This window comes from Postia placenta (genome assembly GCF_002117355.1).
Source record: "Postia placenta MAD-698-R-SB12 unplaced genomic scaffold POSPLAscaffold_5, whole genome shotgun sequence".
Taxonomy (NCBI): Eukaryota; Fungi; Basidiomycota; class Agaricomycetes; order Polyporales; family Adustoporiaceae; genus Rhodonia; species Rhodonia placenta.
Window position 1 is genome coordinate 1,029,014 of NW_020169836.1, and position 26,655 is coordinate 1,055,668.

At 53.9% G+C, this 26,655-nt stretch overlaps 7 protein-coding genes across 7 annotated transcripts; 3 read left to right on the plus strand and 4 right to left on the minus strand.

Annotated features, from left to right (window-relative positions):
• Positions 1-581: 581 nt before the first annotated feature.
• POSPLADRAFT_1045744 (hypothetical protein) lies at positions 582-5,003 on the minus strand (the record flags this gene model as incomplete). Its single annotated transcript, XM_024478846.1, has 14 exons — positions 582-683; positions 725-886; positions 915-1,267; positions 1,326-2,323; positions 2,350-2,452; positions 2,549-2,564; positions 2,708-2,735; positions 3,054-3,302; positions 3,364-3,455; positions 3,514-3,834; positions 3,903-4,188; positions 4,230-4,490; positions 4,550-4,793; positions 4,868-5,003. The coding sequence occupies 14 exons, from the start codon at positions 5,001-5,003 to the stop codon at positions 582-584; spliced, it is 3,351 nt and encodes a 1,116-aa protein (XP_024340207.1).
• A 1,834-nt stretch (positions 5,004-6,837) lies between these two features.
• Positions 6,838-10,958, plus strand: POSPLADRAFT_1055475 (hypothetical protein; the record flags this gene model as incomplete). Its single annotated transcript, XM_024480643.1, has 5 exons — positions 6,838-7,050; positions 7,105-7,617; positions 9,933-10,534; positions 10,600-10,629; positions 10,682-10,958. The coding sequence occupies 5 exons, from the start codon at positions 6,838-6,840 to the stop codon at positions 10,956-10,958; spliced, it is 1,635 nt and encodes a 544-aa protein (XP_024340208.1).
• A 1,330-nt stretch (positions 10,959-12,288) lies between these two features.
• POSPLADRAFT_1055476 (hypothetical protein) lies at positions 12,289-13,654 on the minus strand (the record flags this gene model as incomplete). Its single annotated transcript, XM_024480644.1, has 3 exons — positions 12,289-12,769; positions 12,822-13,235; positions 13,527-13,654. The coding sequence occupies 3 exons, from the start codon at positions 13,652-13,654 to the stop codon at positions 12,289-12,291; spliced, it is 1,023 nt and encodes a 340-aa protein (XP_024340209.1).
• A 1,391-nt stretch (positions 13,655-15,045) lies between these two features.
• On the plus strand, positions 15,046-15,672 carry POSPLADRAFT_1139039 (hypothetical protein; the record flags this gene model as incomplete). Its single annotated transcript, XM_024484986.1, has 3 exons — positions 15,046-15,263; positions 15,323-15,442; positions 15,537-15,672. The coding sequence occupies 3 exons, from the start codon at positions 15,046-15,048 to the stop codon at positions 15,670-15,672; spliced, it is 474 nt and encodes a 157-aa protein (XP_024340210.1).
• Positions 15,673-16,641: 969 nt separating this feature from the next.
• POSPLADRAFT_1045746 (hypothetical protein) lies at positions 16,642-18,464 on the minus strand (the record flags this gene model as incomplete). Its single annotated transcript, XM_024478847.1, has 13 exons — positions 16,642-16,724; positions 16,781-16,837; positions 16,903-16,969; positions 17,018-17,182; positions 17,245-17,345; positions 17,481-17,556; positions 17,608-17,645; positions 17,695-17,761; positions 17,818-17,919; positions 17,986-18,075; positions 18,130-18,166; positions 18,230-18,362; positions 18,410-18,464. 13 exons carry the CDS (start codon positions 18,462-18,464, stop codon positions 16,642-16,644), a joined length of 1,071 nt encoding a protein of 356 aa, XP_024340211.1.
• A 631-nt stretch (positions 18,465-19,095) lies between these two features.
• On the plus strand, positions 19,096-20,321 carry POSPLADRAFT_1055479 (hypothetical protein; the record flags this gene model as incomplete). The annotated part of the gene is made up of 5 exons (XM_024480645.1): positions 19,096-19,152; positions 19,213-19,254; positions 19,306-19,907; positions 19,963-19,992; positions 20,045-20,321. 5 exons carry the CDS (start codon positions 19,096-19,098, stop codon positions 20,319-20,321), a joined length of 1,008 nt encoding a protein of 335 aa, XP_024340212.1.
• Positions 20,322-22,163: 1,842 nt separating this feature from the next.
• Positions 22,164-26,642, minus strand: POSPLADRAFT_1139533 (hypothetical protein; the record flags this gene model as incomplete). Its single annotated transcript, XM_024485052.1, has 11 exons — positions 22,164-22,292; positions 22,349-22,438; positions 22,507-22,798; positions 22,909-23,375; positions 24,036-24,059; positions 24,343-24,499; positions 24,604-24,781; positions 24,842-25,256; positions 25,296-25,717; positions 25,741-25,803; positions 25,961-26,642. 11 exons carry the CDS (start codon positions 26,640-26,642, stop codon positions 22,164-22,166), a joined length of 2,919 nt encoding a protein of 972 aa, XP_024340213.1.
• Positions 26,643-26,655: the final 13 nt, after the last annotated feature.

Sequence of the window (26,655 nt, forward strand, 5' to 3'; positions counted from 1 at the left end):
TAGTACAATATGAAGGGGATACGATATATGCGCCGTAATCATGGAAGAATCATGTTCGTGTCAATGTACAGTACACAATGTGCCACAGGAACGATGAATCGGAGAGGGGTCTATGCAGTCCCCACAGACTGAATCATAATTACCGGAAACTCTGAATCCGTATGCTTTCACTACGCTCTAGAGGATAAGGTCAAATCCACGGTAGAAGACAATACACCAGCGCACCTGACGTATTCCGGATTGCGGCGTCAAGATGGCAAACATCTTGGCGACTGTCCGATATGCTGATGCCAGGATAGGTGCGCCTACGCCTTGGTCTAATGATTAATAGCCGCTGTACCCGCGTATTGCGGGGCCAGGCGTTTCAAACCTCAACCTCATTGGTCCCTTGGTTTCAGCCACGGATGTTGAAACGGACTGCAACGTGTACGACGAATAGGCTTGTTCTTATGCTTATTTGAACACCAGTACACGTTATTCAAGTCTCCCTGCCACCATGTCAGTGCAAACGGCACTTTGGTACTGTCATTGGCATAGAAATGTCCGCCGGATGGCTAATGAGCCACAAACAGCTTTGAGTGCTATAGAGTCCTCGCCGGATACCACCAAAGGGCATAATCGTCTACGCGCTGGGCGGGCATAGTGTTGGCGCCGCCGACCGAAGCAGGATCGTCCCAGAGGGCCTTCATGCAATGTCTGCATTCCAGCGCTAGCACAGACCTACCGTCCGTGATGGCGCACATAAGACCTCGGCGACGGCAGCCACTAGAGAGCGCGAGGATTCACCTTTGGCCACTAGCAAACATATTCCTCCCACGAAGGCCGGGAAACCAGGAGCCGACGGCCGATCCCCACGTTTCGAGATTGAGGTCCGCGCAGCTGCAAACTAGCACCCGCACATTGACGTCCCGCACATGGCAGCAGAGACGGGATAAGAGCAAGTCCATACTCCTGCACCGCATGGCCAACCTCCGCAGCACGGCGTCGATACTGCTCGTAGTGGCAGGTGCCCCGAGGGGACTCATCGGAAGCGAGCGACGCGCGCAGCCGTTGCAGTGTCGACCTTGAGTCACGGCATGGCCATCCTCTACGTGCACGTCGACCCAGAACCAGAGCGCGAGCGAGCGCAACGCTGGGTCGGTGGCACTCCACGGCAGTGTCGACAACACTCTCTGCAGCCACGCAATCTCGACATCTGGTTCGTCGATGTGGATGTCGAGGCGGAGGGATACCATGCGGGTGTTGTGCGCAAATGAGAGACGGAGGGCTGGAAGCGTCTGCTGTGAGATCCTCTGCTCAGATCATATGACCGCCTGGGTACGCACGCATGCTCGCCAGCAGGGTCAAGCGCATCGACCGCAGCGTTTCGCCGGCCGCTCGTAGGATGCATGGGAGCCCCTGCGGAGTCCAAGATGGACATCCTCCAACCGCTTCATTATGGCAGACGACGCGCAGGTTGCGAATCCAGGGATCTTGGCCGACGTTGGCTGCAAGTAATGTGTGGGCGACGACAGCTAATGAAGCGGGCGTTAGGTCGTGTATAGTGAGGACAAACGACACATGATCGGAATCGCCCGAGGGTAGTCTGTGTGCAGTGCTGTTACTGCGTGTCAGGAGATGTAAGGGCTTAGAAGCGTCTAAAAATGTGACACGAGAAAGAGTTAGATACAAGAGGCTGCTGCTTAGAGCAGCGATTAGGTTTCCAAAGACGGAGGCAGACGGCAGTGTCACTTCGGCCAATTTCAGCTCCTTGATCGATCGCCAGTGAGCGAGATGAAGAAAGACGTCCGGGTGAAGATGGCCAGCCGACCACGCCCCATGTCTGATTGTCAAAGAAGTGGTCACTTCCGACCATTTCGCTGCTATCATCACAGCGAAGCTGCCGAGATGGTTGACTTGTCGTTCTCCTTGCGTGGGCATGCTGTCCTCGCCCTCTATTATCACACTCTGGCTCTCCCGGAAAGCGATTGGATACACAGCGTGACGACCTATGGCGTATAATGGAGTGCCGGGCAAATCTGACCTGCTTCCGGGGCCCGAATCTTCACGTAATACGAGGAAGACTTCCCTCTTATTCTTGAACGCGTACCCTTCCACCGGTAGATACTTTCTACATCTCTGGAAACAGCTCTCGCAGGCCTGCAGGCAATTCGCCAGCGCTGAAGGGTCGTATTGCAAATGATCGACGATCATATCACAGACTTCCGGGGGAGGGGTGAGCCTTCGAAATGGGCGCCTTTCGGGGTCAGGTTGTTTCTGAACGCTTCTCGTTGGATAAATCAGCAATACTTTCACTTTGTCTCCGAGATGCCTGAGCAGCTGCCTGAAAGACTGCAGTCAGTGACTCACAGAGACAGAGAGGAATCCACTCCATTGTGTTGTTCATATGGCGTCGACTTTTCTATCAACGTATTCGTTGACTCTTTGTCAGCTCTTACGAGAGAGAAGGACACTATCAATTACCAGCATCCAAGGGAATCAATGCATCGAGCAAGAATCCGCAACGGTTCGAAACGTGTGCAGCTGTTGGTGGAGCTTCACCATGCACCTGCCAGTTGGGGTGCCTATAGAGCAATTAATCAGGTTATTTAGCGTCTACTTGTTGCGAATGACTTTCCTAGCGTCGGACTGTGCCCGTGAATCTTCAGCAGTTGTCTCCTAGAATTTCTCTGAATCCCATAATCACAAAACAATATGGAGTTCCCACCTCCATCCTTTTCGGAGACGGCTTAGTACTAAGCACCGAGATCGGATCCCGCTGTGGGTTCAAGATTCACGGCAAAACTTGCATATTCCGTGGCCTGGCCTTTATTTGGGTTAAATCGAAAGAATAGCATTCCGAGGACGCGCATCAGTCTAGGAGCCTATTGATACTCGTGTTCCGAAGCGCACGCGCTTTAGCGCCACTAGGGGTCCGATCTTATACGAGGCGCAATCTGCCGAGCGGACCTCGAACAAGATACCAGATCATGCCGGTGAATGGTGACATCACAGAGTGTCAACTGCTACAGTAGAGAGTGACTGTATTACAGGCATCGGTGCAACCAACGTACTATACATTGAGTATCTCGGACTCCACTACACTTTTCAACTGTTCAAGCCCGAGGACCTTCGCGACGTTCTCGTGGCGAGGAATCAATTTGATGCGAAACGGAACGGGAGATCGACCCGAAAGACCGTCGTATTCCTTCAGATCGATGGGCTCTTCAGGAATTTCAACCATATCGAACGCCCAGAGCATCCGTGAAATGGCGAGCCAAATCTCGCGCTCGGCAACGATCATGCCGGGGCAGATGCGGCGTCTATAGTATGATCGTTAGAGGTAAACAGATGTGGCGACACAGAAGCAAGTGTGGCGCTCACCCTGCACCGAACATCCAATGGTCGCGGTCATATGGGTTCGCTAGGTTGGCGGATTCGGTGTTATTGGTACTGTCCTTTATGTATCTCTCCGGCTAACAAGTACGAATGCCGGTCAGCCAATGTGTTTCAAACCAAGACTAAGTAACGCACATCGAAGTCATGTGGGTTCACATGCCTCTCCGGGTCGTGATGCATCGAGTATGTGTTGAGAATGACCACTGTATCTTTCGGAATGTAGTGGCCCTCGTAAACAAAGTCTTCTGAAGCGACGTGCGGGGTGCCGAGCCAGAACGGATTGTGGCATCGCTCGACCTCTTTGATGATAGCATGGCAGAACGGCAGATTCTGCTCGTCCTCAACGGTCGGCAAGCGATCACGTCCAACGACGCGATCAAGCTCGACCTGTGCCTTCAATTGGATGTCGGGGTATGCGGGAATGAGTGCGGAGAACCACTGCATGATGGATGCCGTCTGGGACAGAAGGACGTGTCAGACTTCCATACTGTGCAGGAACACAGCGGCCTATGCAAGTTGCGTACCGTCTCAACGCCCCCGATCATGAACGCAGATGCCAAGATGGCCATGTCGAGATGGTCCAGCTCCTCCTCTTGGCGGGAGAGGATCATCGTCTTGGCGAGACAGTCGGGGACCGTCCCACCCGCGTTCATGCGGCGTTCTATGTCCTTGATCATGCCACCGTATGTCTCGACGAGGTCTTTGTGCAGCCTCTTCCCGCGAATAGACATGCTCGTGGGTAACCACTGCAGCGGGGTCACAAAGTCTACGAGGTTCGACACAGGGCCGGTGCAATTCCTATTTCCCGCCCTGTGAGACCGGAGCAAACGGTACGACATGAGACGACCTACATGAACTCGCGAGAAAGCATAAGTGCTCTGCTGACTAGCGGGTTGTCGATAGAGTCGGTGCGTGTGCCGAAGACAATCGTGAGCATATTATTCAGGGAGCACCGTCCGGCATGAGGCTGAGGGTTGATTGGGGCGTCACCCCCTTTGCCTGTAAGGTACAAATTCTTCATCATCACCGTCGCCTCGTAGTCGAGCACGTTAGAGTAGTCGATGACGGCGCGGAGATTCAGCCAGCCGGTCGCTATACGTCGGTGCTTGCGCCTGAAGCAATACGTTGATTTAAGACTATGCACGGACAGCGGCGGACGGGCTCCACACACCAGCGATCGTTGTACGGAGTAGCTGTTATCCCGCGCCCCGCAAAGACGATCTGGCTCTTGATGAACATCTCCTTACGGGAGGAGAACACGGCGCCGTTGGTGACCATGAGGTCCTTGGCAATACCGGGGTCGGACACGATGACGAACAATTGATTGCCAAGCCACATTGAGTAGAGCGGCCCAAACCTCTTGCGCCATTTGTGCAACGTAAGCTCAGGGTAATGGGTGAGGAAGGGAAACGATCCTGGTATGATGGTGTGAGAACGAGCAAAGTGAGTCTCTATGGTAGTTTGACTGAGTGGAAATGGAGTGACACACCAACGATCGGAAGGCCTAGTGGGCCATCTGGTATGGACAAGCTGTCCTTGTCTCTCGGTCGACGGCCAAACACATCGTAGCTATGACCGGAGAGGAATGGCAAAAGCCAGAGGATTCCCAGAATTAAGGCGGCCATGGCTGCAATTCCCTGTGCCGATCTAGCGATGTCCGTGAGGACGTGAGGGCTGTCTATGAGCATGGAAGCCAAAGATGAGAGAGAGAGAGGCATGCTAGCTCAGTGGTGCGCTGGGGAAGATACGTGGCATGCATGCGCATTTTATATGTGCGGATATATGAACACACTGTGAGCGGCACTTTGCGAGTATTCTCATGGTCCAATAATTCTGGTCTCTTGTCAGACATGATCGTGACAACTGTGGGGCATTTTTTCATGACACAGAGACCGTGGTAGTGGTCACCACAGCGCTCAGATGTTCGGAGATATGTGCAACAGTGTCAGAGCTGGAAAACGGCGCCGTTTTTGGATTCCTATAACATGAACACGGCGGATTTCTGGCTTGTTCTTTTCACAAGTTAGATATCATCAAGATATGCCCGATAATAGTACTCGTTGGATTGCTTTTACTTACCGGCTATTGTCGCTTTATTTTTTCGTGTTTAGGATAATATCCAGTGCCGGTATTTCTTCACAGCGGAGATACCTGAAACATCCTTGAATAAACGTGGGTCCTGCCAGCCGGTATGGAGTTAGTATGTGCATATTGTTTGAAGGATGATTGTCAGCCCTGTGTGATCTGCTGTCAGTACGCTGGCAGCTACGACATCGGACGAGAACAGACGCACGGTGGTTACGGCTAAGCGCGTGTGACGCAACTTGGTGCATGTATAGACGAATTTCAAGCGGATGCTGGAAACACTAGCCTCGTTTGGAGAATTGCGACCTCGATTCTTCATTCGAAAATTCGCACCAGTTGCGCCTGTGCACGATATTTGCTCCGGTAAGCCTTATAAAACGCGCTCGACTGCAAAGCAATGGAGGAAAGAACATTGGGCCATGGTGGTGCACATGTCCGAGTCCAGCCTGTCGCGAATGCATTATTCAACCGATCATGTGCATGCCATCGTAATGCTGTCACCGGTGAGCGCAGTCGTTTGAATGCTACGCATGTCTGCCGATGCCGGTCTAATTGTCTGTGGCCTGCAGGTCTTCTTTCTGAAGTATATGCCTTCCCAGGCAGTTGGCAGATTCCCCAGTCGGCACCACCTGCCTGATTGGCCCAGGAGCGAAGTCTATTGATCGAGCATCCCGAAATATTCCGGAGGGGATCTTCCTCGCTGATTGGCCTGCCGACTGCCCGGTAAGGCACAGAGCGCCCGGAGGGTATCGGGCGGTGCGGATCGGATCAATATGTCAGATCTTGATTGGTTAACTGCGTTCAATTGATATTGAAGCACGAGTCCCCCTTTAGGTTACGTCTCACCCTGTCCACTGAAGGAAGCATAGTCTACTAGACTCTCGGACCAGGCGTCAAGCTCTCATCACAGAATTAACCAGAGTTACTACACATGAAATAAAAATAAAACATCGCCATGCTTAGTCCTCAATCGCAAATTTTAGATTGCGACATCCGCTGTCTTGACAGACTCTCCACGCTCCGCGCCTACCCTGACAGGAAAAAATGCCTGTCAGTCTGGCTTCATGTTGACATCCATTTGATGTCACTGCACTCCCGGAGCGCCGTCCAAGCATGTCTGAATCTATTGCCACCCGACTTGCACATCGGAGCTTGGACACGCTGTGTAGTAATGTGGTCATGCTGGTCTAGGCTCTATTCATCACAGTGGGCCTATTGCGGATGTAGTAATTATGAGCTTCTTTCGGCGAACCCTTTTGCTGAAACCCTCTGGCGTTCTCAAATCATCGCGCCGTATTGCCTATAAGCACGGCAGGTGCAACTTAGACCAAGGTTCAAGCCTCCTCCTTTGAGCTCCAGACCCCGAAGCCAGCAATGGACTCGCGCCCACATCGCCTCGCTCGATACCCATCGTGGCTCACACGGTGGATAGGCTATCGCGCTAATACCCCGCCAAAGCGTCCAGATTATATCGTCTGGTTCTGGTCGTTCATCGGGGCGTTTTGCGGCCTCTCCGTCCTACAGGCTGTCTTCGGTCATGCGCACTACTTTATTGAGCGGGGTACACCCTCCATGGTCGCTTCGTTCGTACGTCGCTTATTCTTCCACATCTCCTTCCACTTGCTAATTTAAAAATTTCAGGGTGCTTCTGCGGTCCTGTGCTACGGTGCCATCGAGGCGCCTCTCGCTCAGCCTCGCGCACTCGTCTTCGGACACTTCATCTCAGCCCTGCTCGGGCTCTGCATCACCAAGCTCTTCTCCCTCTCCCCGCACTTCCAGTCCCTCCGCTGGCTCGCCGCATCCCTCTCCACCTCCGTCGCTATCGTTGCTATGCAGATCACCGGCACGACGCACCCACCTGCGGGCGCGACCGCGCTGCTGCCCGCGCTGGACGACGACATCTGGGCGCTGAGCTGGTACTACCTGCCAGTCGTGCTCCTCTCGAGCATGCTTGTGCTCGCGACGGCGCTGCTGAACAATAATATCCAGCGGAGGTACCCGGTGTTCTGGATCGCGCCGGCGACCCCCCCTGTGGCAAAACCCTCTCCTCCATTGGGAACGCCGATTACAGAGCGTCAGACCTTGGATGGTGCATCGTCTACAATAGCGCCTACACTAGTCCTTGCCGAGAAAGAACACCGTGACGGCGCCATGGTTTGAATGACCCTAAGAACGTCAGAATTTCTCCGCTGTATTCATGATCTGGACTTAGAGCTGATGATTATCCACAACGACAAAGGTTGCTGGTCAGTAGCACATGAAACACATGCCCACAAGGAACAGTTTGGAATCGTGTATGTCGGCTCGTATACATGTCGTAAGGACTGTGAGGTGTTGCTTTCTTCTCGGGACTATTTTCCAGTCCACATCATTCATACCTCTCGGAACATCTGTCCGCCTACATGGATAGGGCAGACGTAGTACGCACAAAGACATGTCAGATTTAGGATGGCCACAACCTTGGGAATGAAATGTACGATGTTTTTGCTTCGCAAGTACAAAAGCAGGTATAAAGCACAGACGTCATTATTCATTAGGTTGGTTTTCTGAAGTCAGACAAGAATGGGGTAGATATGATTGCGCCCACAGGGTTTGATGTAGGAAATCTCCTGAGGACGCATTCGACCGATTGCGAGGACCAAATTCTCAGAGCTCTGTTTATTTCCTACGTTCGAGTTCTGGTGCATGATTGAAACATCCAACGCAGTATTCGAGACAGAGTATGTTGTGCGGACATTAGTTACAATAAGATGCTATCATATCATTCATGCCCGGAGATCGGATGTACGCCGGGGAAAATCAAAGCCAGTACTTGAATTGATAGGAAGGAGCTTGGAATGTATATGCCGGCACGGGTCCCAATCAGAAATGCGGGGTTTCTGCACCCAAATATACGGGTCTCTATCTATATGGAGTACTCCCGCGAAGCCAGCTGCTGATGACTGCCAAGCATGTCTCCGCCGTCAACCCGTATGGCGACCCTTACGAGACTCTCGGGGCAACCTCCCGGGGTAGACCGATGGTTAGTACCTGCGTAGGCGACCCTGATGGGGAAGACCCTACTGCAGCAATCAGGCCGGGTTCACCCTGCGACCGATCTAACTCCCCGCCGACCAAGGCCCGCCAGACGAACACGCACGTAACATGCGACACCTAACAAATCGCGTCTTGCACCTGGCAGCGACCTCACAAGCCACAAACGAGAACGTGTTACACCCAAGAACGCCACCCGACGGCGACCGCCTGACTGAAGAAACACAAGTGCTTGACGCACACGAGAGCAGAGGTTTCTTCCGCAAACTAGACGTAGTTAGTTTCAGTTACAGCCGCCTGCTTTGCATGACGGCTTGCAGCATCGAGTCCGTTTCCGTAACTGAAACTTTTTGGCATGCTTTCAACTGTGTCGAAAGCTTGAAGCATTTCTTGGGTGTTTAGAATATACGACGATGTTGCAAGCTCTCCAGGGCTGTAAGTGTCCTTCCGAGTCCGAACCTTGTACAATCTTCTAGGCCGCCACGCCATTCTGAGTCACTAAGGAGCATTGCAATAGGCTCAGCCATTATGCGGCAAGACACCTTCGCCCTTGACAAGAACGGCAGTCACCACTACCAATGCTGTTAACAAATCAAAGCAAATTTTTGACTTTTGGAAATGGTTTCAGCTCGGACGGAGGTGGCGTTGTCGGAAAAACCCTGGCGTGCTTGCAATGTCACGTTTTGTCACATTTTTGGCCGATCACAATGCATCAAAATGTGCTCAAAATGGGTTCTCAATCAAAAACGTGACAAAACGTGACATTGCAAGCACGCCAGGGTTTTTCCGACATGTGTACGGAGGTGATATCAGGATGGCGCACCACGCTGTGGCGCTGGGGCCTACTGGGTCATCTGGTGGTCGTGAACCATCACACGAATATAGTGGTGATTTAAAGACTCCGCGATACGGAAACAGTGTTTGCATCTCAACTGGTATCGTGCAGGACTCGGATTCGATGGTGTAGGCGCTGTTTGGAGGCTTATATTACCAGTTATGTCAACAACTAGTTAATAACTGTCAATAACACTCTCCGGCGCCAGCGGCCAAACGCTTTGAGGAGTGTTTCAAGGAACAGTAGGCTGGGTACAAGACCGAGTATGATGCTCGGGCCAGCACTTTAACCGACACAGTGCAGTGACAGGAAACCAAGTCGTGGTTCGATGTTTGCGATAGTTCTGACGCCTTGTTTTCATATATAATGATGGGGTTCAACGCCAGGATGTATAGCGTCCCGAGCACCGTCCTGGAGTACATATCCATCCCACACTGACATCGGTACGTTGTTGCTGTGAAAATTTACACACAATCTGCATATTTCTGAAATGGGCATCCTAGTATACCCAACCATCAATACTAATACTAGATCGAGACAGAATGAGCACGGTGAGTGGCGATCATACCATTTGTTCAGTCTCCTGAGGAGAGATCGATAGGAGGGAATCGCGGCCGTGTCGAGAACGGCTGTCCAAGACTTCTTGGACCAGATAGGATTCGTGAACCACAAGAGACACCAAGATGGCGAGCTTCGTCGCCGTGTGACTGAGATCACCGATACCTGGGACTTCAAGGAGACAGCGCGCCCTCACATCAATAACGCGCTCGAGATGATAGAGTCCGTTTACGGCCATCTCACCGACCTAGATGCAAAGGTCGCTGTTGCCATTTTCACTGCGCTTGGCTTTACTATCGACGATCCGAATGTGCTCGACAGCCTCGCATTCGACCAATTCCATCGCCGACACATAGACAGTACTTTCCACGGAGACAAGAGCCCCCTCGGCTTGTTCGCCAAGGTTGCGAACCAAATGGTGGAATACTACCCGAGTATTGCAGCCGGCACAATACTCGTGTCGGCGTTGCAGTTCGTGAATGCCTCCATCTTGGAAAACGCAACGAGAGGGACGATATTGCATCCGAAGGCCTTGCCCTTTGTGGAATACCGGCGATCCGTGAGTGGCGTGTCGGAGGCGTACGCTTGTTTTATTTGGGAGAAGGCCAGTTTCCCCGCTGCCAATTGCTACATACAGGCCATTCCGTAAGTAAACACAGCCTATGAAAGTGTCGAGGATAACACTATATAATACTCACACGACCCGACAGCAATGTTTGCCTATTCATCAATTACGTGAAGTGCGTCATCGCTGCTTTCTCAAGTGCAGTAACTTGTTCACATTCATCCTAGCGATATCCTCTCCTTCTATAAAGAGGAGCTCGTGAACGAGCTGAGCAATTACATCAATGACCGTGCTCTTGTGACGGGAACATCTGCCACCGATGTGCTCCGTGATGTCATAGGCGAGACGGTTGCTGCAGCGGAGCGGGTGCGTGGCATTCTAGGGGAAGGGGATGCGAGGGACGCATGGGATGCCTTCGCGAGAGGCTACATCAAATTCCACATTGACGCCCCCAGGTATCGGCTGCGCGAGGTTCTTGGAGACGATTTCTTTGTGGAAGAGTGAAGCACTTGATTCAATCAATGAACTGTCCTGTCGCTGGAACAAAACGAATCTAGCTGCAGTGACTGGCAAATGTATAGTCAGAGTAGACGGAGATGATAATGCTTCAATGGGGTTCTTGACGTCTATCGCTCACAGCAGGCTTGAATGAAACCCGTCAAACATCGTCAGGACACCTGTTTCCAAACCCACTTAACATGTCAATCAATAAGTCACAGTCCACAACGGTTTGCGTCCGCTTTGAGGGATATTTGTTTTGAACAACGATACTGATACGACGCTAAGACTGGCGACGCCGATCTAGAGGTCTCTGCCGCCGCCGATCTAGAGGTCTCTGCCGCCGCCGATCTAGAGGTCTCTGCCGCCGCCCACAGGGTTGTCTGCTGTCTGCACACGGTGAGTGGGGCAGAGTTGGGCCTGCGCAGTGGATCAGCTCAGTTCAAATGTTGGTCGTACATAGTGCCTTGACCGGTTGTAGCTCATATCCTCGCGCATTGGTACCCCTCTTACGAGTCGCCACAATGCCTGCAGAGGGTATTTTCGTTGTCGTCCGTCGCTCATCAATTTCAATAGCGTATAGACATGCGTCTGCTACTTGCGGACTGCTAGATAGGTGAACATCCGGGAACGTATGATTGCGGAGAAAGCTTAGACAAAAGATAACATAGAGGAGTCGTTGGGGAACGCCAGGGTAGAGAATCAAACATCGACTCGTTAGCGGTGCCTTGTCCTCGTCATCTTCGTGCGTCTCGATGGGCAGAAAATCGTCTGACTGTGCTGTCGGTTGCACTCTGTATCATTTTACCGTAGACTAGCTCTCGATTAATGATGCCCGGGAAGGGTGCTTATCAGAATATTTTTACTGACCGGATGTCGCTGTGTTGAATGTCGCTATGCTGTACTTTAACGCTCGGGATTCTATTTCGTTCCGAAGTTGCTTCAAAGTAGAAAGCTTTGAGATGGGTTTGAATAAACGTGGATCCTGCTAGTCAACGAGAGATGAATAAAAGCATTTCTTGCAGGACGGTAGCCGGCGCTGTGTTTGATGTTCTCTGATCGGGCCAGAATGGACATGCAGTGTTTGAGGGAGGGACAAACCGCATCCCATAGTCACGTCCAGGCCTTTCCCACTTTGAACGGATCCTTCCCTTCATATCAGCCCGTCACCGTCGTACTGCCATACGATGAGGAACCTCAAAGCTTACAGTTGGCTGAGGTGTCCTGCACGTCTACTGGTCGTGCCAAGATAGTCTTATCTCCACCCTTGAGCGGATGCGCATATCCCCAGAGGGGCTCTCGACAATGTTTACATCGGAGCATTGGCGTAGTACGCCTAGAAAAGGATTGTGAGCTGGAAACGCAGATTAATTTTCTCTCCATTGAACGCTACCCACGAGGGATCACGGTCTATAGAGACCCCCCTATGCTGAACTCCAGGAAACCAGTCGCCCGTAGCTCCGTACCAGATTGACAGGTCCAGACTCGTGCAGGGGCAGAGGAACACGCCAACGTCGACGTGAAAGAGGACGAGGATACGAGAGAGCAGTCGATCGATCCTTCTACAGATCGGCAGGAGTTGCTTCAACATTTCCTCGGTGATGCTTGCGCCTCCCTTGTTGCCGCTTGGCTGAGTCACACGTAGCACACAAGCATCGCAGCCAGAGCCATGTTCCACGACCGACCGATAGCGGCCCTCGATGGAGGCTCGTGAATCCAGTAGGACCCCCAGGACAGAGTCACCCGCGGCACCCAAGGCAGGTTTCCGACCTTGGCAGCGAGTACGAGGCGTATGATGGCGCCAAGAGATATATGGTCTAGGTCACGTAGAGTCATGTGCAAATGGGCATACTCTGAAGCACTGCCCACCCTGGGTATCTTCTCCCTTCGCGCCAAGAGATGGGCAGGTCTAGCAGGGCTGTCAACCGGATGCGACACAGGCTGAGGTAGTGACGGAGGCCTTCAAAGTTGTGGGTCAATGACGTGATCAGATTGCTGAAGACAACAGCGGAAGGGAGCGTGATGTCGTCCAGCGCTAGGTGCCGATTGTTGGGTGCAACAGAGAGATGAGTGAAGACGTCTGGGTGGAAGTCCGTGTGGTGCCAGCTACCGCACTCAATGCTCAGAGACTGTACATCTGACCATTTGATGCCGAGCAAGGAGACGAATGCTGCGAAGTGGCTCAGCGACGGCCGCCTCTGCTCGGAGTCGCCCTCGATAGTCACGCGCAGCGGACACTTCCAATCCCAGCGTCTCTCCCTATGTGCTTCAAACACCTCGGCTCTGTTTGTAAAAGTGAGCAGCGGAGCGAGATACCTGCTGCAACTCCTTGCCCAGCTGCGGCATACCAAGGCGCAATGCTGAAGCGCGACACGATCGTGACACAGCTCGTCCACTATGAGATCCCACAGCTCTACAGGAAAGGCTAGTCTTTGACTTGCGTCGCCAAGATGCGTGGCTTCGACGATGGAGCTGGGGAGATCATGATGGTGGCGTCGATACCGTCCTGAGGGTTTCCTCGTTTTCCCTCTTAGCGTGAGAATTCCTTAACAGCGAGAGGCTATATAGACCTACACACAAGCCTGCATGTCGGTGACCCTTAGCGGTCCCTGATTGTTCCCCACCATGGATCGCTCGATGCACACTGGCAGTACGCCTGTATCGGCCAGCATGGACAAGACGTCCTTGAACCTCGCAGGCATGGACTCACCTCTCAAATCGCAATCTCCTGATATGCTACCACCGTTGCTGTCGTCTTGCATCGCAAGGACCGTGGCAATAGGGCTGTGTTGGCCTCTTGCGGATCCCCCGCGAGATCCTGTAGAAGCACCACGGTCAAAATTCTGGCCTGGGGTGACTTCGAGTCGCTTGCATTCCAAGCTCTCACTCACCATACAAGGGCTTCCAGCGTCTTGTCTTGTGTGCGCATGGCCATCGCATGGTCGCTCAAACTCAATCACTAGTGTCACGGAAGACAAGCCCTGCTGTCTGATGCATCATGTGCGTCACGGGATGCTTGGGTTCTTCGTCGTCTTACAAGTTTCTGAGTGACGTCCGGCGTTGCACTTGTGAGGAACTTACAAGAGCATCACGTCTGTTTGTAAAAAGATCGGAGAAAAGAGATCTTTCGGAAGTAAGTATTTTTGAATGCATGCTCCCAAACTCGCTTACGTTGTATACACAACTATTATAAACTGCAAGTGCTCGTTACAGAGTTCAGGTTCGCACTCGGCAAGCGTCCTCCTTTGTTCCGCTGCCGGCTGCGACACCGTGCTAGAGGGGGGAAGGGACCGTGGGCCGACTCAGGCGCATGGTATAAGCGTCGACTTTGACAGTTGTTGGTAAGCGGACTTCGGGCGGGGATAATCGGGTCCCGGAAACAACAGCCTAATTCGGTGAATTGTGGCTGTGACGATACTCTGCCGAGTTCCGAGCGTCGATTTCGAGCTCCGCATCAACCTCGCTTGCGCACAAATATTCTCGGATAGGTCTATCGATATGGAATCAGCTGGAACGCACCTAGTGGCGCTCCTTGCTGCCTGTATCTTTCAACACATCTTGACTAAGTCTACATGCATCTCGGATCAGTACTATCAGCACCCTCTTGTTCAATACATATTTTGGCCACCAGCGCGTCATTTCATCGTTCCCCATTGTGGCTACCGGCCAGGGCACAGCACTCCAAAATACTAATGATTAAGACCAATCAGCTGGCTCTATGTTACCAGAGACTTGTCTTTGTCGGTCCTGTACTGACGGTCATCAAGTTCTGCAGTGCGCTCATCATGACTCACGAGTGTCACGATTAACCCTTCCCGTGTACGTCGGGCTTGAAGGCTGTGCCTCCCATTAGGCTAAGAATATGCCTCTCCAGACACTGTCCATGTCGAGCGCCGACGGGTGTGGGCATTCGAACAGTCTGTACATCCCACGCTATGCTCTTCGCGTCAATACCTCAGTGTCAAACCGGACTCCCAACAGCGAACGTGAGACCTACTTGGAGACCCTGCAGGGTCACTGGATATCTTGCGGATATAAAAGCAAGTCCAATGAGCCCTCATGTTCCTCCAGCACCTCTAGCCGGTAGAACGACATGTCTCCAATCTTGCGCACCGCGGTAGTCGCCATTGCGGTTGCTTTGTACCTGCCTATTGTCTCCGCCAACTACGCAGACACCTGCCAGGATGAATACGTCACCGGCATTGACTTGGTCGCCACCTGCACCACCGACGATGGATCGCAGGTGAGCTCGACGCTCAACTTGGATAACTGTGTGGCAAACTATGACGGCGACCTCAACTGCGTCCCGAAGTGATTAAATATTGCATTGCTCTTCATTCAGACCCCCAGCGTTGACATGTCCTGTACAGCGGCGGGTTTTCCGCCTCCTGCGATGTCGCATCATGTGTGTTGACTGGCCCCGAGTACTTGGAATGCTACTGTGACAATGGCCAAGGTGGCCAGACCGCGTCCATTGTCGATCTAGGTCCGTGATACCCCTCTTCAGTATCAACAGTAGTTTGGCTCATTTCTTTGAACCCAGGCTCTTGCATCGATAACCAGAACGGCGTGTTGGCGTGCTAGATCTTGCCATATTTGCGGGGGTGCTTTCTGCAGTGTTGTATTTCTACGAGCGCTGAAACCTCCGTATGTACTTCAAATGAACTTGCATGTTGCGCGAACGCAAGTCTCAGAACATTTTGTGTTACATTTCTGGTAAAAATTGAGATTGAAGACGATGAAATTAATGGTTCTTGACACAGCCGGCGAACATGTAAGGAAACAAGTACAGAACGAACAACGTACGTACCATACGTGGTCAAGTGATCTACAACTGTGAGTATCAACTCTACTTCCAACATCTTGGTCTGCGCGCACTACAGGGATAGCGATATAGTACCGCAATGAATTCACCATCATTGGCTGGTCTATCTGCGATGTATGTGGTAAAGTCTGGGTGACTGAAAATTTCCGCCACAACTCATAGTGGGGAGATTGTGACTGCGATCTCAGAAGCGTGATAAGTCTGTCGCAGCCTTCTCCGCTCGATTGGAAACGGGCGCATAGGCTTCACGCAGATTCGTACATGGACGTAGCATTGCGACAGGGATATAAGTACATCAAACCCACTAACAGAGATTTCATTCTATCGCAGATTGTTTGAATCAAGTAAAAGAATGAACCATCGCTCTAATGATTTTGCCGACAGGCATTTTTGACGCTACACTCGATTTGAATCATCAGCCTCGCTTGGTGTGCTGACGATCACTCCGTTCGTTTATGAGAGTAGTGGCACGGCCATGTTGTAACACTTCACACAGATCCAATGTACGTTGCACCAATTTCTATATTGGAGACGTGCGGGTACCGTGGTTAGAGTAGAAGTTGGGCGCTCGCTCGTGCGCCTGCCCCTTTTAGGTGCAGGGTATGATAGAGCGCCTACACACTTACAGTACGTACTGATTAGGAAGTGGCTTATGTATGATTCTGCTAAGCAACGTGCCGCGTTACACATGTGCACCATCTCATACGCGCAAAGCCGTGTGGGACCCATGCACTGAATCCCATCCAGCATTTTCTCTGAGGGAGAGAAATGCGATTGCTAGCGGTGCTGTTCGAAGCCGTTGTATATTATTGTACATGTGAAGAATCAACGCTGGCTGGATCGAAAGGCCATACAATATATGCTTTAATGTCTTATTACCTTCACTGGAACATAGGGCTCCTCCAGATACTTGATTTCCTCTTCGGTCAGCTGAAGGTGGGCACCCTCTGCAGCAAAAGGTCTTCGGCCACTAGGACACACACAAGGCACGGGCAGCGCTCACCTATAATATCTTTGAGGTTGGCGAGGCTGGTCGTACCGACTATGGGCGCAGCAACGACTATATTGCGGGAAATCTCATCAGTCGGACATCGTCAAGCTCGTTGGACAAATGAATGAGCATACCATCCTTGGAAAGCGACCAAGCGACGGAAATCTGGGCCATGCTCACGCCCTTCTTCTTCGAGAGTTCCTCAACCCTACACGAATGTCAGCAAATCAAGCGCTCTTGTGATGGTACTTCATCTACCCGCCTATCAATGATCGCCTTCAGAGCGGGGTTCTGCTGGTACATCCCCGAGAACCGGTCGTTCTGCCCTCTCGCCGTCGCCTTCTGTTCGCTGAAAGGCCTGCAGAGCAGACCACGGCCCAGGGGAGACCAGGGGATCGACGCAACACCAAAGTGCTGTGCGTGACACAGTTAGTGAGACATCCTGATCATCATGGCAGGCCGAGCATCTGACAGACCTTGAGAGTCGGGAACATCTCGCGTTCTTCCTCACGGTAGATCAGATTGTGGTGGTCTTGCATAGAGATGAACGGTGTCAGGCGATTGTTGATGGCGTAGTCTGGTGCCTCGGCGTGTCAGTCGAAGCGGCCATTGCATGATCATCACGGTATACTCACTCTGCATCACATGGACTTCAAGTCGGAGTGATAATGCGGTCAGCGCGAGCAGGTTCCATGAGTATCATCGAACATACACTGCCAAGCGTAGCAGGAACTCATTCCGATATAGCGCACCCACCCAGCCTTGACCACGTCATGAAGGGCTTCCATCTGATAGCACGGGGTCAAAAGTGATCTTATGAGTGTACGCACTGTACTCACCATCTCCTCTATGTTAGAGCCGTCCTTGAGCCTGTGCACTACGAGGAGCTGCATGAGCTTTCACCAGCACATCGAACCAGAACCTACCTTGCAGGACGTCAATGTAGTCCAGTTGCAGGCGTTTCAGGCTGGCCTGCACGGCATCGAAGATGTGCTGGGAGGGAAATCGGTCAGTCAACTACTCGTGTGTGGCAGTGGTAGCCACTAAACCTTGCGACTGTTGCCGTATTGGTTGACGCAGCGAATCTCCGTCTCGGCCTCCTCTGGATTGATCACGACGTCTTTGGCATTCTCGTTGACATAAGCGGTGAACTACGGAAAGCACAATTAACGTCGGCATCAGCTGAGGTGGTTGTGTAGTCGGCGTGAGCTGCTGACCTTGGTCATGACCACAATCTCTTCGCGAGGAAGATTGAGCTTCTTGATTGCCCTTCCGAGGATTTCCTCAGACTGGCCATTCGAATAGACCTACGACTCGCGTGAATGATGCAAGAAGACCACGGCGACCGTCAGTCTACTCACGTTGGCAGTGTCGAACGTCTGGATCCCAGCATCATATCTGTCGCCGTGGGAACGATGAGCGAGTGAACATCAATATATGCAGAGCGACAGTGGTACGTACGCATATTTTATATGCTTTATGGCCTCTTCCTCGGGGACCCACCAGTTTTGACCGGCCCAGCCTTCATAGCTGGAATAAGTCATACATCCTAGAATGATCTTGGAGACTTTCAGGCCGGACTTTCCCAGCCTGACTGTGAGAGAACCTTGTTATCAGCTTTTTCCGATCGGTGTCAGTGACCAAGGGCAGTACCATATGGGATTCTCTTCGAAGGGAGCTCTGGGATGGCGGACATGATTTTTGCTCCGCTGGGTAGCAATGTGCGTTGTTCAAGTTAGCTGAGCTCAGGCTAGTCCTATAAGATAGCTCTTTATATCCACACGGGTAAGCTTCACACGTTCACTACTGCGCCGAAGGGAGACGTGTATATCTGTCAGAGTCGGCGCCAGTGTGCCGGGAGCTTAGTAGCCGCGATCGGTGATCGCTTTGATGGCACGATCGATTCTCGTGTCAGTGATCCATCGCATTTCTTCAAACGTTCATCGACCTAGTCTCCCTAGGCAGCCTACAGATAGAGCGCACGTTCTGGAGGTTGGAAGATGGTCGCTCTATACGTCTGCGTCAAAACGTGCCCCTGAAACCGTAAGGCGGCATTTCGAGTATGCTAGCACTTGCCAGCTGATGGCTCACATGGACGACGAAGCCGCGGCGCGCGAGGATCAGTGTACGGTGACCTTTCCAATGGAGTAGGGGCGCATCTATTCCCTTTTCGCGGATGCAGATATGGTGAGTCTGGGTATAAGACCAGATATGCCTGTCGGACTAGAACTTCGACCGACACAGTGCAATTGCGAGAAAGCAAGACATGGTTTGATGTTGACGATGATTCTGACGCCTCGTTGTCGTATATATGGGGTCCGACAGGCATGTGTAGCGTCCCGAGCACCGTCCTGGAGCGCATGCCCATCCCACCTCGGACATTGGTACGTTGTTGTCGCGATCATTTGTGTACAATCTGCATAGTGTTGAAACGGGTATCCCAGTATACCCAACCATCAATACTAGATCGAGACAGCATGGGTCTGGTGAGTGGCGCTCATTACCATTTGTTCAGTCTCCTGAGGGGAGATCGATAGGAAGGAATCGCGGTCGTGTCGAGAGCAGCTGTCCAAGACTTCTTGGATAAGATGGAATTCGTTAACTTCAAGAGACACCGAGATGGCGAGCTTCGTCGCCGTGTGGCTGAGATCACCGATACCTGGGACTTCAAGGAGACAGCGCGCCCTCACATCAATACCGCGCTCGTGATCACAGAGTCCGCTTACGGCCATCTCACCGATCTAGATGCAAAGGTCGCTATCACCATCTTCACGGCGCTCGCGACGTCTGTAGACGACCCGAATGCGCTTGACGGCCTTGCATTCGACCAATTCCATCGCCGACACTCGGACTGTACTGTCCACGGAGACAAGAGCCCCCTCGGCTTGTTCGCCAAGGTTACGAGCCAAATGGCGGCATGCTACCCGAGCTTTGCAGCTGGCGCAATATTGGTTGCGGCGCTGCAGTTCGTGAATGCCTCCATCTTGGAAAACGCCACCAGAGGGACGATGCTGCATCCGAAGGCCCTGGGCTTTGTGGAGTACCGGCGATTCCTGAGTGGCATTCCAGAGGTGTATGTCTGTTTTATCTGGGAGAAGACCCGTTTCCCCGCTGTCAATTGCTATATACAGGCCATTCCGTAAGTAGAGCTAGCCTATGAAAGTGTTGAGGATGATACTCACACGACCCAACAGCGATGCTTGCATATTCATCGACTACTTGAAGTGTGTCGTCACTGGTTATCTAAATGCAGCCGTTTGTTCACATTGATCCTAGCGATATCCTCTCCTTCTATAAAGAGGAGCTCACCAACGAACTAGTCAACTACATCCATGACCGTGCTCTTGTGGCGGGGACATCCACCTCAGATGCACTGCGTGATGTCATAGGCGAGACGGTCGCTGCAGCGGAGCGAGTGCGTAGCATTTTAGGGGAAGGGGAGGAGAGGGACGCGTGGGATGCCTTCGTGAGGGGATACATCAAATTCCACATGGATGACCCCAGGTATCGACTGCGCGAGGTTCTTGGAGATAATTTCTTTGTGGAGGAGTGAAGCAGTTAACTTAATCGACGGACTTTCATATTGCTAGAATACACCTGATTAAGTTTCAGCGACTGGTTGTAAAGCGTCACTCACCCCGACCCCAGTATGCGCTGTATCCGATCCCTATATTATAGAGAAGTCTACAGGAGTGTATACACAGAGGCATGTTGGAACAACCGGGCGAGCGCATGCCCGACTACCGGCTCGCCGACGTGCCGCGCTGCGGCGCGATAGTGCCTGATTTAGATAAGTGTTTACTATATTAGGCCGAGTTCTCGCATGTAATTACTTCGCGTGTTTGCCTCCCTGCCCCGAGGACGAGACAAACCGCTTCGTATTTGATCTTTCCCCGCGCCGCTTGCTTCCGTAAACCTTCCCGCTCGCTCGCTCGAACCCGACGCCGACACTCGTTTCTACAAGGCATAGAGTAAGGAATAGCTGCCTGTTAGAGGGCGCGAATCGCCACGAAACTCGTCCCCAAGGTAAATAATGACAAACCCATCAGATCTCGGTACTAGATTAGATTGACTCGTTGCACTGGTAGATGCATAGTCGGAGTACACGGAGATAATTTGAATGTCTCGATAGGTTTTTCGACGTCCACCGCTCACAGCGTCGTGAGCAGGCTTGAATCAAACCCATTGAACACAGTCAGGACACCTATTTCCACACCCACCTTACATCGACTCCGAGTCCCAGTCCACGACAAATTTGTCGGGGATATTGATTTTGAACAACGATATTGATATGACGCCAATGTTGAGATTTCTGCCGCAGCCCACGGCTGTCTGCATATAGTGAGCGGAGTGCTACGTCAAGGCGACCTCTGAACGAGTCAGGCATGACAATAAGCTCTGGGCTCTGTAGCAGTGCATGCCTGCCCTCTCCGACATACTCTTGGAGATCCGCAAGGTGTACATCCGCTATTCCGGCACGCCGGGCAGCAGGAGGAAATGTGCCATCTTCGTATCAGCCTCGAGCAAAGGGACGAATGTCGCGAAGTGACCGCCGCCTCCGCTCGGGGCTGCCCTCGATGGACAAGCCATCGCTGGCAGCGAGGGGCGAATAGACCTACTTGGAAGCTTGCGTTTCAGTGACTTCTGACGGTCCCAGATTGCTCCCCACCATGGAATGTTCGGTACACACTGGCCGGGTTACGCGTACACTTGTCTCGGCCAACACAGCTCCGATGTCCTTGGTCCTCGCAGGCATGGACTTGCCTCTCGAATCGCGATCTTCTGATGCACTGTTGTCCTAGCTGTCGTCTCGTATGGCAAGGACCGTGGCAGAATGCGATGAGATTGTGTGGGTCCTCCGTGACGGAAAACAATGACTCGGTTTCCCGCGAGATTCTGTAGGCATCGCGGTCAAAGTTCTGGGCTGGAGTGACTTCGAGTCGCGTGCATTCCAGGCCCCCACTCACCACAAAACGCTTTCCGACTCTTATCTTGTGCGCGCACAGCCATGATGCTTAAAGTCAATCACTTGTGCTACGCAAACAAGCCCTGCTGTCGATGTACCGTGTGCGTCACGGGGTGCTTGGGTTCCTCGTCATCTCACAAGTACTAAGGTTCTGAGCGAGGTCCGGCGTTGCACTTGCGAGAACGCACGAGATCATCGCGTTTGTTTGTAGAATGATCGGGGAAAAAAGAGACCTTTCGGAAGTAAGTATTCTTGAACGCATGCTGCCAAACTCGCTTTGTATTGTACAAAGAACTGTGGGCGCTCGGCAAGCGTCCTCCTATGTTCCGCTGTCGGGTCACGCTGACCGGGGACAAAGTTTGACGGAGGAATGCTGAGGGACGGCGGAAGGGGCGACGAAGGGCACGCGGAGACTATCATTCCTCTAGATCATTGGCGACGTATGATGGCGTATTGGCGGACAAGCTTAAGGATGACAATTGGGCGCAGCCACGGGGTGTTGTGCTGACCACCGTTTTTCCCAGCATAGTTATCGAACACCAAGTCTATGCTCACGCCCTGAAATAGACGGTGATGCATCGATATTGTCACCGATGCCCTGTGGCGGCACTGACCATGGTGCGCGCATAGTGGAAGTGGGTTGTCAAGGAGACGGCCCCGTGCTCGAGCGCAGGCCGTGCAATGACGCCGCTGTGACCGCATCGCTATTGAATGTTGGAACTGGCGTGGTGTGGTACAGATGTCAGATACAGATTGAATACATATACAGTACCGGCCGAATGTCGTCGCGCGGATTATAGGGCTGCCACACCGGCGTGGGAGTGCGTTGGTCAGGCGGTGTGAGTGTAACGGACGAGTCGAGGCGCGCAGATGCAAAGAGAGGTGGAAGTGCCAAGACCAAGCTATCTATAGCCTGTGTGCTGTCCGCAGGCTGCCGGACGGAAGATGGAAGGGGCACATCGGACGTGCGAAGATTCAGACTGATCGACAGGTGCCACCGCGTCGACGGGAAGGCGACGCCGATGACCAGGCAGGCTCGTGGACGCGTGCAGAGCGCATTGGTACTGCAAGGCGATGGGCTGGCAGGCGCGATCGCAGCACAGCGAGAAGAGCAGACAACGGCCGAGGACGCCTCCGTGAGAGACGACGCGGACCTGACGCGGAAATGGCGTACCAGCGCGGTTCCTCGGACCGCGGGGAGAGGAGCAGCATAGGGGAGAACGGTGATATGGCGGCCGGGGCTGTGCCGGGGTGAGGAGGCAGTATCGATCGCGAGGCTGGGTGGTAGTGGAGCACTGAGACCAATGCATTCAGCGATAAGCACAACGCGGCGAGTGACAAAGCCCCTGGGTGAAACGGCAGCACAGGGGGCGAGGCGAACGGGGATGAACGATGAGCATGATGCGTAGGTGGGAGGGCGACCTGGGCGGGGCGGGTGGGCGCCGTCCGCCCGGAGGATGAGGATGGCGACGTCATGGCAGGCGAGAGCGTGATCAGATGCCTGCTAGCCGTGCGCGCCATGACGTCGCACGGGGACGCGTTCCTGGCCAGCAGCGACCCGCGTACAGTGTGCAGGGACGCGGACTCGTCTGCAACAGCACTGCACACCGCAGAGACCAGCGCGGGCTTCCAGCGCCGAGTCTATTTCACGCATACAAGTCCCGACGCGGGCGGCCATTGCACAGGACCCCGGAGAGTCCCCCCACAGGTCCGATCCCGAAAATGCCCAGTTTCGAGGGTAAATAGGGGTGCTCAATTCTTGTCGCTCGTTCGTTCGCAGAGCGCCCACCTTTTTGGGTATTTTCAACCCCGACTGATCGATGGTCCCTCAGCCACCCGCGATCGACAACGCCACGGCGAGCTCCAATCGCAAGTCTCATGGTTACTAACGATTATGCAAACACTACTTAATATAGCCAATGATTCAGCTTTTTACAAGACTCTAAGGTATTCAATGAATGATCTAGGCAACTGTGACTGCCTGCGATTGCAATATATGAGCTGATTGTAGTATATTCTTGAAGCTTAAAGTGAAGACTGTTTCTCTAGAATACATCTGTGCCGGATTCTGACTTCCCTGATCGGAACACTTGACGTCCGCGGTCGCGATCCGCGCTCCCTACGTCAATCCGACACCGTAGCACATTCTCTGTCTACCTCCACGTGATACCTACTCTACATACTTATACCTCGCTCCCCCGCTTCCCACTTCTCTCCTCAGTCGTTGTACCACTACGGCTGAGGTATGTTCGTCTCGTCTTTTCCCCCCGTACCAGTACTGATTCGAAGTTGTAGACTTACTCGATTCGCGTCGATGGCGGGCGCCTGAGGGATCAGTCAGGGTTGGAAATACCTACCAAAAAGGTGGGCGCTCTGCTAACGAACGAGCGAGCGACAAAAATTGAGCACCCCTAGTGGGTCATTTCTAGAGTCATTTTTGCGATCGGACCTCTGTCCGGGGTCCTGATTGGACAGACGATCGAACGCGTCTGCCGGCGTCTGTTATCGTCGCCCATGTCCGCGTCCCTGTGCCGGATGAAGTCTGAGCGTGTGCGGTGGGGCCTATACCACCTCAGGCAGCGGCCACTCGCCTCGTCTGCCCACGCACGCCCCCGTCGTGCCTGCGTTGCCCTCCCCTCTCCACCCTGCTCCAGCGTCGTGCACGCCCTTGACGCCATCTGCCCGGTCTTCCCTGCCGCTGCTGTCCGCTGAGCTCGCTCCCGATGCCCACGTTGCTCTTGTCTACGCCCCCGTACGCTAACGCCCTGTTAATAGCCTCGCGCATAGCCTCTCGCGTCGTTTCTCTTCCCGCGACGCTCAACTAGATGCCCCCCACGCCTGCACATCTAGCCCACGATACCCCATCCACCTCCGCAGTCGTTTCTCGCGCCGACCCGCCTGCCCGTGCTCACCACCCCTCTGGATCCACTTCCACACCCACTTCCATTCGTCCTGCCAGTGATCCCGCCGCACGCTGTATCTACACGCGTCCGCCGCCAGGTCGCACAGTCGCTGCGCCCACGCGCTCCCAGTACGATGTTCCGAGTCTGCGCAGGTTCGTCCTACATCTCCCATTGACGGCTGCGCGTCGGGTCCCTCTTACTGACCATGTCTCTCTCCTGCTTCCAGCACCCGGCCGTCCCTTTCCCTTTCTGCAGTGCTGTCCCTCATGACCCTCGCGCTTGCCCCCATCGCCACCTCCGCGCTCACGATCCAAGCGTCCGGGCTAGTAGACGGCGTGCAAGGCCCTGGGGTGCCCATCGTGTCCGGCGTGCGCCCTGCGGTGGCACCCAGTGGGCCGCTCCCGATGGCACCGAGGCAGTTTGCTCTACGGCAGCAGAGCGCAGAGTCTAGCAGCAGCGATGCGGGCAGTAGTACCGGTGCAGGAGTATCTAGTGGGTCCGCGTCTGCGAGCGACTCTGTGTCTGTACCATCGACGTCCGCGTCCACGCCCGCCTCATCCCCACCCTCATCTGTCCCGTCGTCCTCTGCAGCGACGACGATGACGCCCCCACCCTCGTCCTCTGTGACACCGTCGTCCGCGGATCAGCCGTCGTCCACATATTCTTCGTCGCCCGCTCCCTCGTCCTCGCACCCGCCGTCCTCGTCGTACACCCCGCCGTCTGTGTCCTCTCCGCTTTCCACTCCCGCGTCCTTGTCCTCGTCTTCGTTCTCGTTTTCCGCCCCCACATTGCCCCTCTCATTCTCATCATACAGTGCTCCATTTTCGTTCTCGACGTTCTCTGTACCCTCAACTTCGCTCTCGCTCCCGTCCACATCGCTCTCGGTGCCCTCAACATCACTCTCGCTCCCCTCGACGTCGCCCTCGCCCCCTTCCGTGTCCCTCTCGGCGCCGAGCCTGAGCCTCAGCGTGAGCAACCCGCTGTCGGCCTCGTTCTCACTGACCGAGACCGAGAGCGTGAGTGTGAGCGTCGTGACGAGCAGCGTAGGACCGACACCGAGGTGGGTGCGGTTTGTTCCGGCTGGGCAGTATGCGTTGACTGACTGATGGCTGCCCGGTCGCTTCGCAGCTCACGCTCGGACAGCTCTAGCGCGACAGGGTCCAGCTCTGGGAGCGGTTCGTCAAGGTAAGCAGCGGTGGTGGTGTTTCGTGGGAGCAGTCACCCGTCTGATGTGCTGCTCCCTTTTGTCTTGTTGTTGATATCTATCATTTCAATTTCATTCCCTCCCGGTCTTCACTGTTCATCGTCCTGCGGATGGTCCACGCGTAACATGTAACAGCAGCAGTGCATCGAGTCTGCCAGGGTCGACGAGCGTGCCGACTTGGACGTCGCGGTCGGCGAGCTCGACGAGTGGCGGGACGACGAGCACGGGCTCGTACTCAAGTGCGAGCGCGTCGACCGGAACGGCGTCGGGTTCGAGTTCGAGTTCCGGTGCGACCACGGCGAGCAGTAGCGCGATGGAGACGACCTCGTGGACGACGAGCGCTACGGAGACGTCTGCGGTGAGCGCGAGTACGTCTGCGAGCACGACGGCGGATGCCTCGCCCACGGTGTCTTCCACGGAGACCGCGCGGCCAAGCTCGTACTCCGAGTCCACGAGCGGAGGGACCGGTCTGTCCAGTGCGTCAACCAGTGGGTCTACCAGCGCGCGTACCACGGCCCGGTCGTCCGTGTCGAGTGTCAGTCCCGTCTCGATCACGACGTCTGGCGCGGGATCGAGCTCGCCCGATCCGTCACGCCCTGTGTCGACGTACTCTGCCTCCTCCCGTCCCGTGTCATCTAGCGCGGTCACGTTACCCACCACGGATGGCGCGTCGTCCTCGTCGCCCAGTACCCGCTCCTCGGGGTTCACGAGCGGCGTGCCTTCCATGCCGACGTCAAGCGGGATCACATCGACGAGCGCGCCCAGCACATCCCCTGTGACGGCGTCCTCTTCGCCATCCATGTCTGCATCACGT